The sequence below is a fragment of the Astyanax mexicanus genome, chromosome 7, assembly GCF_023375975.1.
Source record: "Astyanax mexicanus isolate ESR-SI-001 chromosome 7, AstMex3_surface, whole genome shotgun sequence".
NCBI classification, from domain to species: domain Eukaryota; kingdom Metazoa; phylum Chordata; class Actinopteri; order Characiformes; family Acestrorhamphidae; genus Astyanax; species Astyanax mexicanus.
The window spans coordinates 40,428,120-40,445,149 of NC_064414.1; the positions used below are offsets into that span (position 1 = coordinate 40,428,120).

Below are 17,030 nucleotides of genomic sequence, written 5' to 3' on the forward strand. Positions count from 1 at the left end.
AGGAAGCTGTCGAGTCGTGGTTGTCTGGCTGAGTGCAGGAGCTCTCAGTGGTCTAGCTGTAGGGAAGTTTACATTAGGCATATATACATATCTTGAGAGGAAATATGTCCTTCTGGTTTTCTGTGTTTAGGTATGGTTACTACAGCTGGAGAGAAGAGATGAGAGAAGACTTTCAGTGCTGGATTCTGTTTATACACTCTTAGCTTACGCTTGCAGGAATGTACAGTATATGTGTATAGTTAACTTAGAAATATGTGGGATTGTGTATTATTAGACAGACGCCCTACGAGTGCTTGATTTATTAGCATTTTTCTCCTGGAACAGAGTGTTTATAAACACTACACTCACACTACAGATAAACTGCTGAAGTAAATTTTGGTCTTCAAATATGCAGAATTAGCTCTAAACAGGTTCTATCTACTATATGCAATATATTTCTTAAATTCGGTCTGTAAAATATAATTATTCAATTGGTATGAACAGTATTAAAGACATCATTTGTGCTATATGTAATCAAATACTGACTTTGCTAGGAAATGGAGCCAATAGTCTTCTGACAGATGTACAGTATATAATTTATATCTTTTTGAACCCTAGGATACTTTTTCATACATATAAATAGATCACAGAAATATGTATAAATGTTGTACCTTTATTTGCCAAAAAAAATTACATCACATATCAGAGATGTGATTTTCAGGAGATTCTAGGGTACTTAAATATGTCTTCATTTGAGATACAAATATTAACAGAATTTAGATATTTGACCATATATTGATCAAATTTCTACTTAGGAAACTTCAAATAAAATCCAAATAAAACAATAAAAACCATGATGCCTGGAAACATTATTACTTATTATTATTATTATTATTATTATTATTATTACGATCTGGCCTGAGGACAGAGGACTACAATAGTGCATTACCCACAATGCTAACAGCTCAACTGGCGCTGCTAACTGATTTCCAAGCTATATTACTCGCTGATAGCTGATAACAGGTTGATGATACTGTGCTGGTTAGATAGCAGGCTAAGTTCTGCTGTTTAATAAGGTCTGTGTATTGTGTTTTCACTTATGAAGCTCTAAATATTAAAACATTTACTATCACAATACATTTTGATATTAACTTATTGAATATTCCTATGCAGAAGCTTGGATTTAAACATATTTCCTATAAACCTTTTTATAAGCAGAAATCAATAAATAACATTACCTTCCTATAATTATTGAGTTTTTTTTGTTATACTCATATCCATATTCATCTTGCACACTCCGTTTCATAGAGTTTTTCTTATCCACTATAAACTGTTTCTTTGGTCTTCACTCAAGCTTACATAAGCTTTAAAGCAGAAGATGCGGAGATATGCAGATTTATACTATAAATGCTGTCAGTATATTTGGTCAGAGCTCCAGAATCGGGGTTCACAGTGTCACGGCAACGCCATGAATGTCATTAGTCCAGAAAATCATGTTTCTTTTATCGAGAACGCATGAATAAATTGATCTATGCAGATTTAAATCAGCCATTTAAAGGATTTAACACAGCTCAGTTAGAAATATCTTAATTATATCTTCATGCAAAACGAATGCAAAGTGTGAATTTTGCATTTAGATAGAAACCCGAGCTCTGTTTGTGTAGTTAACTGATACGTGACGTGTGCTGAAGCTCACATTAGGGTTAGGGTGGGTAAACTCCTCTACTTGTACGTATTAAGCTCGTTTCCAGCAAATGGAAGTGTCAGATGTTTTTAGAATAGGCTCAGTGGACGCAGTGAATACTTATGAGACGTGCTGCTGACTGCTGACAATTCATACAGGGTCCTGAAAAAATAGATGCCCTCTTTTTGATTTTCTCTTTGATTGCATATTTGTCACAGTTAATGCTTTTAGATCTTTAAACAGAATGTAATATTAGACAAAAACAATCACTCTATCAGACACAAAACACATTGTTTTATTTATATGTAGTTTATTTATTTAAGGTTATCTATTTTGCTTCTAAAAGAATGTTGGATCTGAGCTGATTTTAAATGAGATAAAGGAAGGAAGGAAGATGGCTTGTAGCATGTATGTGCAATATTTTTCTTTTGAACAATGAATGGCCTTGAATAGTCCAGAGAATAAAATAATGTTATGTTAATTAGATTGTTTCCTAAAAAACACTTTAGCCAGTTTTAAGCATTTCAGGTCAGTTTAAGGTAAAATTTGGATGCATTCTCGCCATATGCTAGCAACATTACAATTTTGCAACAAAAATAGTTGGTGATATTAAAAGTGTGACTAATATTACATTTCGCTGGTTTTAGTCAATTTACTAAACTTTTATATTCAAGTGAAAATTAGCACCAAAGCTTTCTGGTAAACCCTATGGGTCATTTTCTCAGACAGGGATTAACTCTAGTCTTAGACTGCGCAGCAATTTGAGTGTAGTTTTTCTATTGAAAGAAAAATACAGTCTAGGTTTAGGCTAAGCCCTGTCTGGAAAAAAGACATTTACCAGGCATAGTAGTAGGTTAATTATCTATGTGCAGTTAGCATAGCTTTCTGCAGCACCAGTAAATCATAAGCATTGTGGATGCATGTTTTGTTCATATGAAGACACTGAGCTAGTATGCGTACCTTGTCCAGAGTTCCTTAGTTCCTTAGACAATGAAATGAAGCATGAGTTCCTGCAAGAACCTCTGATGAGTATTTAAATCCACCTGAGAGTTGCTTGAACATGAGCACCAGTGAAAGAGATTAAAGTGAAAAGAAAAAAAGCTGACCTTTTGTACAGAAGCATGAACATGAAATATTTAGATCTTTTAATTGAATCCCAATTTTATTTTTTATCAATCAAAAGATAGATCGATAGATAGATTTTTTTTTTTAGTTTTTTAAGATAAGCAAATCACCATATCCCTGATTATGAAGTGACACAATTATGAAGTATTGTGCGTGTCTTCTGCTTTCTTTCTGCTCATGCCAATCAGACATTTTATTTAATTGAATTTATAATTTTAAATAAAGCATTACATTGATCTGAATCTTTCTGTTTCTGCAGTTGGGGGACTGTGTGTCAGACATTGCCAGCAACATGATGCAAGTGGAGGAGCACATCCTGTGGATGGCTCAGAATGAAGCTCGAGCATGTACTCGCATTGTGCAGTGTGTGGAGCGCATCGCTGATCTCATATTTAACACACACAGCCAGAACATCTCAAAGGTAACTTGTGCACACTAATACACACCCATTTACACAGCCCCACCGACTGTATCATTAGAAACACATCATATAAATACACATATCACACATTTGATCATGTTTTCATTCAGTTATGACTCAGTTATACTCAAAGTAAAGTAATAATAAGTAATAAAGCCTCAGATTTATTTTGTTTCTGTTCATAAATAGGGGTTAATCTACAGTTACAGTAGATACAGAACACACCAGTGCACATGTAACATGCTCATACTGCTCCATGTCACATGCACAAGAGGAGAACTGAGTTTGGTCTTTTGATCTGGACCAAAGAAGGCAAATATAAATTTACTCTAAAACATAAGTAAGAAAAGTTGCACTTTGCACTTTGTTGTGTGCTTGTCTCCTGGGTGTCCACCATTAAACAGTTATCACATTAGTAATGTAGGTTACAGTCTGTGCAGTGTCTAATGAATTCTTTGTTTACTCGTTAAACATTTTCTATATTTACTTGAGTCCTTGACTTATTCAGCACTCTTGTACAAATGAAAGATGTTTATTTCTCAACAAACAAAAAGAATCTAGGTCAGAATCACTAAATTCCCAACTCTCTCGCAGCCACCCTCTCTATGTCCTGTCCTTTTTGACTCATGCTTTTATTATTTTTTTCCTCTCCGCTTCTCTCTTTCTCTCTTATCTGTTTTACCCTTTCTCTGGCTCTCTCTCTTTTCCTCTACTCAGGTCACTCATAACATAGCCCTTGAAGCTTTCATGGTCAGACCCTCCAGTGTAATGGGTTTGTTGTGCACGGTGGTGCAGCGGACGTCTCTGGCGCCCCCTTTAACTGTCAGTGGTCAAGGCAGGGCTAATAAGGTTGCTGGGGCTCCAGGATTACTGGGAAACACTTTCCTCAACTTCAGATGTCACACGGCTAATGTCACAGTTTCACCCACAGGCCAGCTCAGTCAGGTAAGAGTTAATACACTTCCTCTTTTTTCTCTCCCCTCTGTCTCTCTCTCTCTCTCTCTCTCTCTCTCTCTCGCTCATGCACACACACAAGCACGATAATACACTTACACCTCTCCTGCTCTCTCTCTCTTTCTCTCTCTCTCTCTCTCTCTCTCTCTCTCTCTCTCTCTTTTGCACACATATACACACACATAATAAGGTCCAAAAATCCTTTTACATCCCAGGTAACATATTTATGTAGTGATCAATTGAGTCGACTGTTTGCTAGGTGGGTTTCAGATGGGCATTTTCTAGAATTGGTTCCTTTCCGGGCCCCAATGTACAGTGTACAACTCACATGTGTCTAACTCTTCCTGGTGGGCATCCATATGTGGGGGCAACATAGAGCTTGTGGACAGATCTTTTTTGTTCCCAGTTAAGCTACCCGTACATATTAGACCCCTTATATATGTGTGTGTGCTGTGTGTGTTTGTAGTAAACATTATATAAACTGTATGTTCAAATGTTTCTAGTGGGTACACTCAGCTACTTTGCTAAGTTCCACCCATTGCTGACACAGATGTGAAAAGGCATTCAAATACAGCTTGTCTAGGAGCAGATCAGTTTAAAACTATTGGTATTAGTCATGGGCTAGAGGTTTATAAAGACCCCCAGTAAAACTGTGTTCTCTGGAATGATGGTGCTCCATCCAATACTTTAGGTCTATTTTTTCAGGCTTACTTATTTAAAAATGTTAATGCTTAGCAGACATAAAGAACAGAATTAATAAGGGTTTCCCAAAATATAAATATATATATATATATATATATATATATATATATATATATATATATATATATATATATATATATATATATATATCATACCTGTTGCTTAGCATCTCCCTTCATTGTAACTTTTTTTATGAGCCATGCAGACAAAGCTGAGATAATTATAATGAGGTGAAACGACGGCTCAGCATTCTTTCTCCATTTATGTGGAAATAATATAAAATAAAAGCTGTGCAGGAGATCAAAAGTGTGCAGAACAGCCCTATGGATTTTAGGTTAGTTACAGTTTATTATGTATTGACAGCTTGCTTTGTTTTATTGGCACACTCTGCACCCAGACCTTTGAAGTTGGCAGCAGCAGCAGCAGGGTGTGTGGGAGCAGTGTGTGTAGGTTGGGTGGATGGGTGTCTGGTTGGGGAGGGGAGGGTTTTTTTTTTTATATACACTTTTTTTCAGGGCATAGGTGTTAGGACTTTGTAGTAAAATCTATCCGAGTTTGAAATAGTGTTTTTTTTTAAATACTGGCAAAGAACACTGCTGCCATGACCATGGTGTGACTTTGTATAAAGAAAAGCCTGTGTGTGTGTGTTTGTGTCTGTCTGAGAGTGTGTGTCTTTGTGTGTCCGTGGTCTTAATCTGTAGTCTGGGAATGTAGGCCACTCCCTCTGATGGATGCTGTGTCCTTGTCTCTCTGTCACCCTCAATCAGAACTTTCCCATAGCCCTCCTGTGGGCCTGTCCCAAATGACAAATCCTCCTTTGCACTCCCCCTGCATATGCAGGAATTGGGGGCGGGGAGGAATACCACCCTAGAGTGGCACTGAGACAGAACCCTGGTGTGATATTTCAATATTTATATCACCTGAGCAGTGTGTGTGCTTTGCTATATGTTTATGCATTGTTTACCTGTACAGTTCTGAGACTGTGCAACAGTGGCATGTTATATGATTAACTAAGCAGGTGGCATCGGTGCAATTCATTCCAATGCGGTTGCTTGCTGAGCCGGAGATAAAGCAGTGGCGGTCTCCTGCGGCACGCGGTCTGTCAGGAGCAAGCTAGGCTTTTCTACAGAACAAACGAGCCAGGTGGTGATGTGATGCAGCAGAATTTTACAGGATGTCCAGTGTAGAGGATTGGGCTGTTGTTTTGATTGAGGCTGTGGGGAGCTAGAGCATGTAGGTGAGTCCCATATTTAGCTCATTAAAGTCTGTCCCTAGAGTAGAAGCAAAACATGCAGCCTACCATGGGCACAGTACACTGTATCAGCACTGTATCAGCACTATATCAGCATGTGGAAGAGGATTATTTATTTTCTCACGATTGTTTTTTGTTGCTATAAAAAAATAAGCATGATATTTTCTTGTTAGTTGGATGCACTACAGTCATTTGTGTGACTGTTTTAAATTATAATTTAGATTGACAAGAACAAGACTGCCAGCCTAAATCATAAATGTTTCTTGTGCTTTTGTTGCCATATACAGCTCTGAAAATAATTAAGAGACCTGAATCAGTTTCTCTGATTTTGCTATTTCTATGTATATGTTTGAATAAAATGAACATTGTTTTTTTATTCTATAAACTATGAAGAACATTTCTCCCAAATTCCAAATAAAAACAGTAATTTACAGCATTATTTGCAGAAAACAAGAAATGGCTGAAATAATAAAGATGCAGAGCTTTCCGATCTAAAATAGTGCAAAGAAAGCAAGTTCATATTCATAAAGTTTTAAGAGTTCAGAAATCAATATTTGGTGCAATAACCCTGGTTTTTAATCACATTTTCATGCATCTTGGCATGTTCTCCTCCACCAGTTTTACGCACTGCTTTTGAATAAATTTATGCCACTCCTGGTGCAAAAAAAATCAAGGTTTGATGGCTTGTGATCATCCATCTTCCTCTTGATTATATTCCAGAAGTTTTCAATTTGATAAAAATAAAAGAAAACTCATAATTTTTAAGTGGTCTAATTTTTTCCAGAGCTGTATATACTGTATATGTAAATAACATAACTTTAGTAAATGGCAATTTCTAACACATATACACTTTAAATAACATTAGCTGGCTGACTAGCAGCCAAATAGATAATCACATTATTTTACCTTAACATTAGCCGTCCTGGAAAAACTGCAAAGAACACCACATAATCAATTGCTTGACAACTACTTGTTATGCACAGAAAAGTCCAGACAATCACTTTTCCACAGAGTGACAGCATGATTTCACCGGACCTGTGGCTCAGCTGCTGAAAAGGTGTCTGTGTATATATATACCTTTATGTTTAAGATCTTTAGATTTTTAGCTTTGTAAAAGTTTGTTTATGGGGGCTCAGAGTGTTCCAGTGGGCGCTGCCACTATGGTCAGGAGATTCCTGTTCGAATCCTGTTCATGTAGCTTGCTATTGGCTACCGTAGCCCTGAGAGAACACAATTGGCCTTGCTCTCTCTCTGGGTGGGTAGATGACGCTCTTTCCCTTCATCACTCTAAAGGGTGATGTTAATCAGCACAAGGTGTTTTGTGAGCTATATCACAATGCATCAGAACTAAGTCGCCTTGCTTTGTTCAGAGAGCACAGTGATGCTTTTCGGCATCTAAAGTGGCAGTGGTTGATTCACATATATCGGAGGAGGTGTGTGCTAGTCTTCACCCTGCTGGTGTTGGGGCATCACTAGTGATAATAGAAGTCCTAATGAGTGGGTTTGTAAATGATGTAATGAGTTTGGTCGTGTAAATTGTGGAGAAAATGGGACAAAAATTTGAAAAAAAATATTTTTGTTTATTATAGCCACAAAAATGTGATTCCTGCCACAAGAGATTACATCACTACAGAAGAAGAAGAATAGAGTAAATGTAAAAGTAAATGCTTTCCTGTGTTTGAAGGTTATGGAGCGATCTTGATCCTTTCTTCACAACAATAAGCCCCTTTCAGTGAATAGCAAGTGTGTCAGCGAGAGAGACATGGTGAGGTGAAATAGACACAGGGAACAGCAGCAGGACTGCAAGGGCAAACTTGTAACTAACAGGCCCCTCCAGTTACTGTTGATTTGGCACGCTGACTTGCCTCCCCCTCAACCCTGCAAACACGCACACACACACACACACACACAAGTCCATTTGAAGCTTTTCTACAATTGTAATCAACCTAAATTTCCCTTTAGTCTAGGCAGCAATTACTCTCTATGCTTATACATAAATTTGAACTTCAAGACACATGAATTCAGCCAAATTCCAATGACTAAATCACTGGAAATCTGACCACTAATAATGACCTTATTAGGCTGTGTAGAAGTGAAGTGGGGAAGATGTGAGTCAATGACTCTTTGACAGTTTATACTGCAAGTCAGGGTTTCCACACTCGCTGTAGGTCCTGTAGCTGCTCCTGAGTCTCCTACTAGCACCACCTTGTGATTAGATGTGGAGAAGTTTACCATAGCTCTTTATGCAATTTTCTTCAGGCCCAGATTGAGGGTCTTTTCCTGTGCAAGAGGAGAACGACAAGTAATTCCAGATGGAGTTCAACAGACAAAAAGGAAAATAGTCAATAATCTAAGCTGTATTCATACACGTTCACAGGCTTTAGGATATTATTCAAAGTGACATATTGCTAGGATAGATTTTGTCTTGATAGCATCCATATCTTCTCTCTTTTTCTATCTTTCCCCTCATTGATGTGACTTGAAATACTCTGCCACAGCACACTTTGCCAGTGGCTTTGACTTTAAAAGCTGTCACCTCCATCAAGGCATCAGAAAATAAAATGCCCAAAAACAAGTCCCTCGTGACTTGTGTGTCAGAAGACTCTCAGGGGAGGAAGAGTGTGAGCGTGCTTTACTCTGCACAGCTCAGTTCAAAGCAAAGACATTTTCAGACTCAGGTTTAGTATTCAGCTCATGCATAAACGAAGAAATAAGGCAATACAAACCCATTCAGGTTAATTTACCTGCGCCGTGTGCATGCAGAACCCCCTAATATATGCAGCAGATTGGAGTTTGTGTCCATTTATATTTTTTGTGACCATTCATTACATTAGTTTAGCAATTATCCATTGTTATTCAGATTGTATAAACTGTAAAAAACATGGTTCTATTGCCTTCTGTTCTAAAGACATTTAGCCTTACAAAGGCTAAATTCCTACAAAAGCTGTAAATTAGTTTCTAAATATATTTGTATTTATTTTAAGAATGTGTTCTTACATTATACCAGAAAAAAAAATAAAACCTGTTTTATTTTAATATTAGCACATAGAAAACGGTTGGAATTTGGACATTGGATATGGGATAAATGATAAATGTTTAGAAGATAAACATTTCCAAAGAAAATGCAGAGGCACTAAAACCATGTTGGCTTCGTTTTTGAAAAATGTTGCCATGTCCATGCATTTCTACAGTTGTTTCAGTTGATATTAACCAAACTGCTCAAGCAAAAAAGATCTGGAAAACTGGAAAAACAAAAAATAACAAAAGCAACAAAAACATGAAAATTTACCAAGTTACCAAAAGATTCAGATATGGGTACATTATTTCAAACACGTTTGCAGTGTTTTTGATGTAACTGATGTAACACAGTAGCTTGCAACTGCAGATGATCTGTGGTATACTGCTTTGCCTTTGTTTTGAACAATGACAGTGAAACGCAGAAATATGACACAGTTTTTATTCTCAGTGATGTGTTGTCTTTTGCTTTGGTGAATAAATATTGTTTGGATGTTAAGAATAAACAGATTCCGTTGATCGTCTGTGTTGGAATTTCACCTAAATAAAATCAGATTTCGTACAAGTCAGACAAAGGCATGCAATTGCAGTACAGATGCAGAGTAAATGGCACCAATTCAGAAACACTCTGCCTTTTTAGCAGAAGCTACAGTACACCACTGTTTTAATGTAGCATTGGATTCTGTAATACTGTAATAAATTAGTTATGAGATTTGTGAGATTTGTGAGTCAGAATGAACAGTGACCAGGCAAAGCAATGTAAATTATTAGACTTTGAGCAAGTCCTTATACTGGGTGCTTGATGAATCAGGCATTAGGCATATTTCAGAAGTTGTGCTGGCATGTAACATTAAGCATTCCTTATTCAAAAGTGTGTTGTAAAGTTTAATATCAAACTAATGCATATTACTACACTGAAATGCAAGATACAAGTCATGGGATAGCAGTGAGTTTAGTTGATTATGAAGTGTTACCTCAATGACTTGGGATCACCCATACTTGTATTAGTTGTGAGGTGTTATCTTGTGAGTGAGGTTGAACACTGGCCTGTAAGGCCATTGCAAAGTGATGAGAGTTGTTTGAGTTCGAGCACGTGGTCATAGTCGTGACTTGTGGCATCTGTCTTGAATTGTCTATGCAATCTGACAAGCAATTAATTCTGGTAGAAATCACACCCACATTAAGCATATTTCACAGGTCATTGCAGCATTCTTTAACTTCCATCGGACATACCAGAAGTCATGGGACAAAAAAAAACTATTGTCTGGCCCATGGTGTTTGGCATGTCAGTGTATTATCTTAAATTCTTTGTTCTAACAGTTGCTGAAAGTATGTGAATGAGCTTGTCTGGTATTTTCTTTTATCTAAATGTTAATCTAATAATGGACTGATTAAAGAATAATCAGCATTATCCTTTAATCCATATTTATCTTTAAATCTGTATTTGCTTTAAGCAACATACATAAATACATACAGTTTGGTTGATCCAGTGATAAGACTGATCTGTGCAGGTGAAAGCACTGCTCTACGGATAAAAAAAACAAACTGTGCAGTCTGTTATCTTGTCCTTAAAAAAATCATATAGTATACTGTACAACTTGTGTATGTGGCTCTTTTAGGATTAAGCAAAGACGATCGAACACATGTGAGAAATGTTCTAGGTTCTTTTTAAATAATATCTGTTGAAAGGTCAGATGGATTGAAAATATCACCAGACGAGAAGGACACTGCTGGTCTGTGATTGGTGGAATTGGATGTGCAGAGAAGCACAGATGAGTGGATAAAATGCTGTCACCTTTTTATCTTTGTGTCCCAAAAACTCCTTTTGTCTGGATGGTTATTTTAAATAAAACAAAAACAAAAGCTATTTTTTTTTATTTGTTTTATTGAATAAATCTTAAATTGCTTTGATCCGGAGTTTTTGTTGGTTTTGTAACATTGATAAAAAATGAGGGTATTGTATAGTTTTTATAGTGCTTAAAAGCTTTGAACCAGTTTAATATAATTTATACCAAAATGTTTAATTCAGGAAATGCATGAAAAATCTATCCATATTTTCTTTAGTTTATTCCTGGAATGGGTTATGGAGAGTCCAGAGGCTACATAAAATCGTAGGGCGCAGAGCAGAAATACTTTCTGGACAGCGCTCCAGTCCACTGCATTGTAACACACACACACACACACACATTCATACCCAGACACAATTTAGCATATCCAATTTACCTACTATGTGTTTTTGGGTGGTGGGAGGAAACTGGAGTTGCATAATAAATGTGTTCTGCAGTTTGCAATATGCATTTATTTCCTGCGGAGGATTGTTTGCTTATTTTTACATAGGAAATAAACAACACACACAAACAATAAAAATGTGTGTTGGTGTGTGGCTGTGTGAGGAAGGGTTGGGCGTTAAGGTAGTAGAGGGAGTGTGAGGGCTTTTCCACCTACTTATCTGTCGGCCTGTTTTGGTGTGCGTCTGTGTGTCTGTGTGTCTGTGTGTGTGTGTGTGTCTGTGTGTCTGTGTGTCTGTGTGTCTGTGTGTGTGTAAGCGTTTGTGGTCAGGATTTTTCCCCTCTGCAGAGGAATATTAAAAATGCATTTCTCTGCCTCTCTGACTCTCTGACTCTCACACCAGTGCTGGGAGGAGACAGCACAGAGAGCTGCATGATGCTGAAGGCTGAAAATGCACTCCCTCTTACAAACCCAAACAGGAACAGTGCAGCAGACTTAGAGAGATGTACAGAGAAAAAAAAGATGGCAGCAGGGTGAGGAGTATGAAATGCAGCAGCATATGGAGTATCTTAGATGCCTTGTTGGTAGGTTTTGTGTGTGTGTGTGTGAGAGAGAGAGAAAGAGAAAGAGAAAAAGAGAGAGAAAGGGAGAGAGAGAGAAATGAGAGCTATTTAATGAAGCTCTGTGGTCATCTGTTCGGATAAGCTGTTTAAGACTAAGCAATGGGCCCTTTTCACATTTCCGGGTTTGGAATGCGGAAGTAAAAAATAGCAGGGTAAACAACGCGTGTAGAACGTATAGACGAAATGGAGCAGCATAGGAAATGCTACTGCAGCGAGCCTTTCTGCTCAAATAGCAAACGCAAACAACCAAACCTGAGTTTCCACGACTTTCCAAATGTCACACGTTTACGCGGTAAATAGATAAGAGCAATTAGGAGAGAGGAAAATGCCACATTTACGGTTCTGCGCGGCAGTACATATGCGTGTAGCCAGCACTTCAGGCCGGATGAGCTATATGTCAAAGCGGGAGGGAACAGAGCCAGGAATCAGTTTCACCACGATTCGCCTGGAATAATTTTGGGAGTCGATATGAAAACCGCCTGACACCCTACGAGAGGGCAAGTACTCGTCTCGGTTTGAACACTGAAGCTGCCATGGGACAGAGAGACGAGGAGGACCTGAAGCTATGCTAACCGAGCCAAGCACGATTACTGCCGTCCACCGTCTCCTGGTGAGTAATTTTACAACTCTTATATCCATTTACACAATAAATACACAAGCCAGCTACCTAAATATCCATTTGAATAATTAATAATTACCTGAGTAATAGTCTCAAGACAAGATACCTACCAAAATAACATTGGAGATACAATATATACTGAATAACCGTATAAACTTACAATTCATAACTGAATAAAGTCTTAATATGATATAATTATTTGGATAAAGTCTTAATATGCAATATTTACTTGAATAAAGTTTAAACTTACAATTAATACCTGAATAAAGTCTAAATATGCTATACTTATTTAAATAAAGTCTTAATATGCAATACTTACCTGAATAAAGTCTACACCTACAATTCGTACCTGAATAAAGTTTAAAATTGAAATACTTATTTGAAGTCTAACTTGCCTAAATAAAGGCTAAATATTCAATATTTACCTAAATAAAGGGTCAATTTGGCATGTTTACCTGAATTACTGACTTGTGTCCGAGATCATTTGTTGTTTAAAAACTTTCCAAGCACAAGTATGGTTTATGTATTATACCAAAGAATACCAGTATTTGTTAGCTAAACATAGCACAGTAAAATATACCAGTTTACCTAATTAGTAATTCGTGTACAATATAGGTCAATTCAGAGTTTGACTTAAATTTTGTCAGATTATCTGTCAATATAAAACTAAGCTAATGTATTTTTTCCCCCCTTTTGTCGCAGGCAAAGTGGACGCTGCAGCTGCACGAATAAGGGAGCTGGAGCAAAAAGTGATTGAGCTGGAGAATTAAATAAAACAGCTTGCAGACCAACCTAGGCTTAACCATTTCTGCTCAACTAAAGAAGAGTTCCACTTTTTCCACACAATTTCCCTTGACTCAGTACAAAATTCTGTCTAAATATTTTAGCTTTAACTTACCATGTGAGCTTCATTTGTTTTTTGTATTTTTAGATTTTTTAAATTTGAGTGTTTTATAAATATAATAAATGAAATACATTTTAATCCTCTTGTCCCAGGTGCTTTGTATTTGTTTTATCTGTAGACAAAGTCATAGATGATTTGGTTACGACTGTATTCACTAGGCATACCATTGCAGGAAATACAATATTCTAAATATACAGTTTAAACAATATAGCTAGTTGTCAGAAATTATGCATTTTTTGAAGCACAACCAAAATGTTATGTTTACCCAAAATATCCTGATTTTTAAAGTTAATTAAAATGTAAAATAGTTCCATGACACCCAATACAAATAGATTGATTCAGTAAACAAAATGTCAATGAACTGAAATGTTTTCTTGCTTGTTGCTGGCTCTGCGCTACATAAAAAGACAATTCAAGCAAAGAATACAAGTTTATTTAGAAAATTCCATATTTCCACAAAAAACAAACTATAACAGAACATGCTGCTGGGAGAGAGACTGTTTTAAAGCCCATGGTGCTTTAATGGGCAATCTGATAAAGCAGAGCAATAGTATGATTGGAAAAGGCCTTCCCCGCAACACTTGCACGATGTCTTTATTACCTCCACAGGATCTGGGTGGTATGAAGTCACCTGTAATGCAAAGCACAGACATACTGTCAGCTCTGAGAAACATTTTTTAAACGGTACAAAAAGCACCAAATGTTCATATCTATATTTAAGCCATTCACAATTACTACTACATCTTTAACCTCTTGGCTGACCCTAAACAATCTACCTGAATAAGTTAACCTCCTAAAAACCAAGCAAAAATTTAATATGATGGACAAATTAACACTTGACCTTCACATTCTACAAGTGGTTGGTATATCTGCTTCACTACAGACGACTAACTTTGGCCACTGGCTTAACCTACCTAGTGGGAAGCTAGCAACACATAGAATCATCTTAGGCTTACCTGAACTGTTTCACCTACGTACAAGATAACTAGGGTTAAATGTGGTTTAATATTTTTTTTTTCTCCCTGTCGATTAACTTTCCTAAACCACCTGCACTGTGTTTGAAACTGTATATACAAGGGTAAAACAGTTCTGTCTTCTATCCAACTCAAAGCCTTAAATAAGCACATCAGATCCTGGGCAGTAGCTACAGTAATTGTTAAAACAGAAAAGAAAACATTAACTAAACAGCTACTTAGCATTACTTGACGTACTGTTGTCTATCTAAGTTAGCAAGCTCGCTAGTTAGCGGTAGCTAACCTAACTGAATTGGAAGCCTCGCTAACTTGTATAAAAATAACTACTTACCCTCAAAATTAAAGATGTATTCCTCGACAAAAAGCTTGTAATCCTTTTCAACCTTCGATATTTTCGCTACTGATACCTCATCTATAATCAGTGAGATGTCGGAGAAAGAAATCAATAGAAGTTTGTGCAGAGACAGCAGTGAACTCCATTCTAGCGCCGCTGTGTTTACCCTGCTAAACCAAACCGGAAACACGTCATCAAGCTCTGTGAAAAGGGCCCATATAGCACTTTAGCTATGTTGCCAGTCTTAGAACTATTTTTTATTTTCAGATGCAGCTGGGCAAGACTGTTTTTTGATTGGTTGATAACATCATACATTTATTGGTTTGGCTGAAAATTCCAAAAATGAAACATTACACCTTATCTTACATTTCAGTGTTTTGCTCTTTAGAGAAGATCTAAAATTAAAATGTTTTATGAAACAGCACATTTTGAGCTCAAATGAATGAATATTAATGAAAAGAAAACTTTTATATGTTATCAATATATACAATATATTATTTATATTTAGAGTTTATTCTGCTTGAGTTTAAGAATGTACTGACACTAGGTGATCCATATAGTCCACATTTAAGCTCCACTTCAAGAGAGAGGCTTATTCCCGATTCAGCTGAGCCCAAAATCACATCTTTACCATGATGCCAGGGATGCAACTGATATTTGGCTTATTTGGATATTTGGTGTAGTTCATAGACATTGTTGCAGTCAGCAAATAAATCCCCTCTGTCATTGCACCCAAAATGACTCTAAATAAGCTACAAAGAAAGTACACTCATAAATTCCTCTGTCCTTTACTTTTTAAAATCAATACAATTTTTCAAAACACTGTGAAACCTTGATATATCTGTTAACACCTTACAATCTTATCAGCCAGTTAAACACTACAAATAATAGTATAAGATTTTTGTCAATAAATAAAAAAATTAGCTCAGCTCTCGATACAAAAGTCCTAAAGTTTGCTTGCACTTGAGAGCACCTGCCATCTGATTTTAATCTAATAATTCTAGTTGTTATATTCATGTGGTGACATATTGGATATGTGTTTGAGTAGGAATAGGAGCGCATAGGAAGGTGGCTCACATCACATTTGCATTGGAAGTATCAGAGTGTGCTTTCTGACCATCCAAGCAGAAAGCCTTCACTAGTGAAGAGCAGCTAAGTGCACATAGGAGTAGTCAGTGTCTTTGCCCTTTTAATCCTTGTTTTGTCTTAAGGGTAAAACAAATACCCACACTATATTTAACAGCAGCCACTACAAATTAAGCCACTGTGAATTTTCCCTACAGTGAACCAAAGGGAATGTTGTTCATACGTATACTTGTGAAAGCTGTTTATCACCAGAGTACATAGATTTGTAGATAGTCGTTGGGTCACTATTTTTGACCTTTGGGACAAGGGCAGTATAAAGAATGTGAGGACTTCTCTATACAAGGGTTAAAGTCTATATCAGCCACCTCTACTGTAGACTCTCTGTTTGGGTCATGTGAACCAGTATTCCTTCACGCGTGGCCTGATGCTGACTGTATGCTGCATGACTCTCTCTCCTTCTGTTTCTCTCTCTTTCTTTCTCTTTTTGTCTGGCCCTCAGGCCTACAGCCATTGTCAGTGACATGGATGCTTGTTGATGCCTGTGGCAGCGAGGCTGTCATGAAGCAGCAGCAGCATAGCGGAGCGAGGACCACTGCCACAGCTGTCCCATACTTGGAGTCTGATTTCAAGACATATTTTGACAGCCATGATGCAGTGTTTATTCTCGTTTATATAATTTCAGAGCCCGATTCAGTAATAGGCTACATCAATTTCTGAATGAATGAACTCATTTATTCAGTCTGCCGGGTCCTAACGGTTTAATCAGTTTTTGATTTGGAGTGAAAGCAGTTTTCGGGACATCCTCCAGATCTCAGCAGGGAACCAGCAGGGGTCTTCATATCAAGAGTATGCAAATTAACAGTGGGGAGTTAGTTCGGGGAGCTGATTCTAGAAAGAGTGGATTCTTAGATTCTTAGAGTTTTGGGAATCAAATGTTGATTTTCACTGAAGTTTGTAAGAAATTCTGCAGTTATTATTTTTAGTTTACATCTGAAGTGTCAGACACTGGTTCATCTTGTGTTGTTTTTAAACTCCACCCACTAGATAGAAGTGTTTTATTCTGTAGTTAGAAATTATTTTTTGGGGTAATTTTAGGCTTTTTATATAGTAATAAATGTGGGGGGTGTCC

The 17,030-nt window shown here is 37.1% G+C and overlaps 1 protein-coding gene and 2 long non-coding RNA genes across 4 annotated transcripts in view; 2 read left to right on the forward strand and 1 right to left on the reverse strand.

Moving 5' to 3' along the window:
• The window catches only part of LOC103040329 (adhesion G protein-coupled receptor A3), a 220,211-nt gene that overhangs the window by 72,160 nt on the left and 131,021 nt on the right, over nt 1-17,030 (forward strand). For both annotated transcript variants that reach the window (XM_007228648.4, XM_049481157.1), the window contains 2 exons: nt 3,048-3,209; nt 3,927-4,154. In XM_007228648.4, coding sequence (XP_007228710.3) covers nt 3,048-3,209; nt 3,927-4,154 — 390 coding nt within the window. The remainder of the gene's footprint in view (nt 1-3,047; nt 3,210-3,926; nt 4,155-17,030) is intronic.
• On the forward strand, nt 11,665-13,585 carry LOC125802909 (uncharacterized). The gene is made up of 2 exons (XR_007439946.1): nt 11,665-12,594; nt 13,306-13,585. It is a non-coding gene; the product is annotated as an uncharacterized LOC125802909 (long non-coding RNA).
• On the reverse strand, nt 13,925-15,028 carry LOC125802908 (uncharacterized). Its single transcript, XR_007439945.1, has 2 exons — nt 14,813-15,028; nt 13,925-14,138 (listed from the first exon to the last, which is right to left on the reverse strand). It is a non-coding gene; the product is annotated as an uncharacterized LOC125802908 (long non-coding RNA).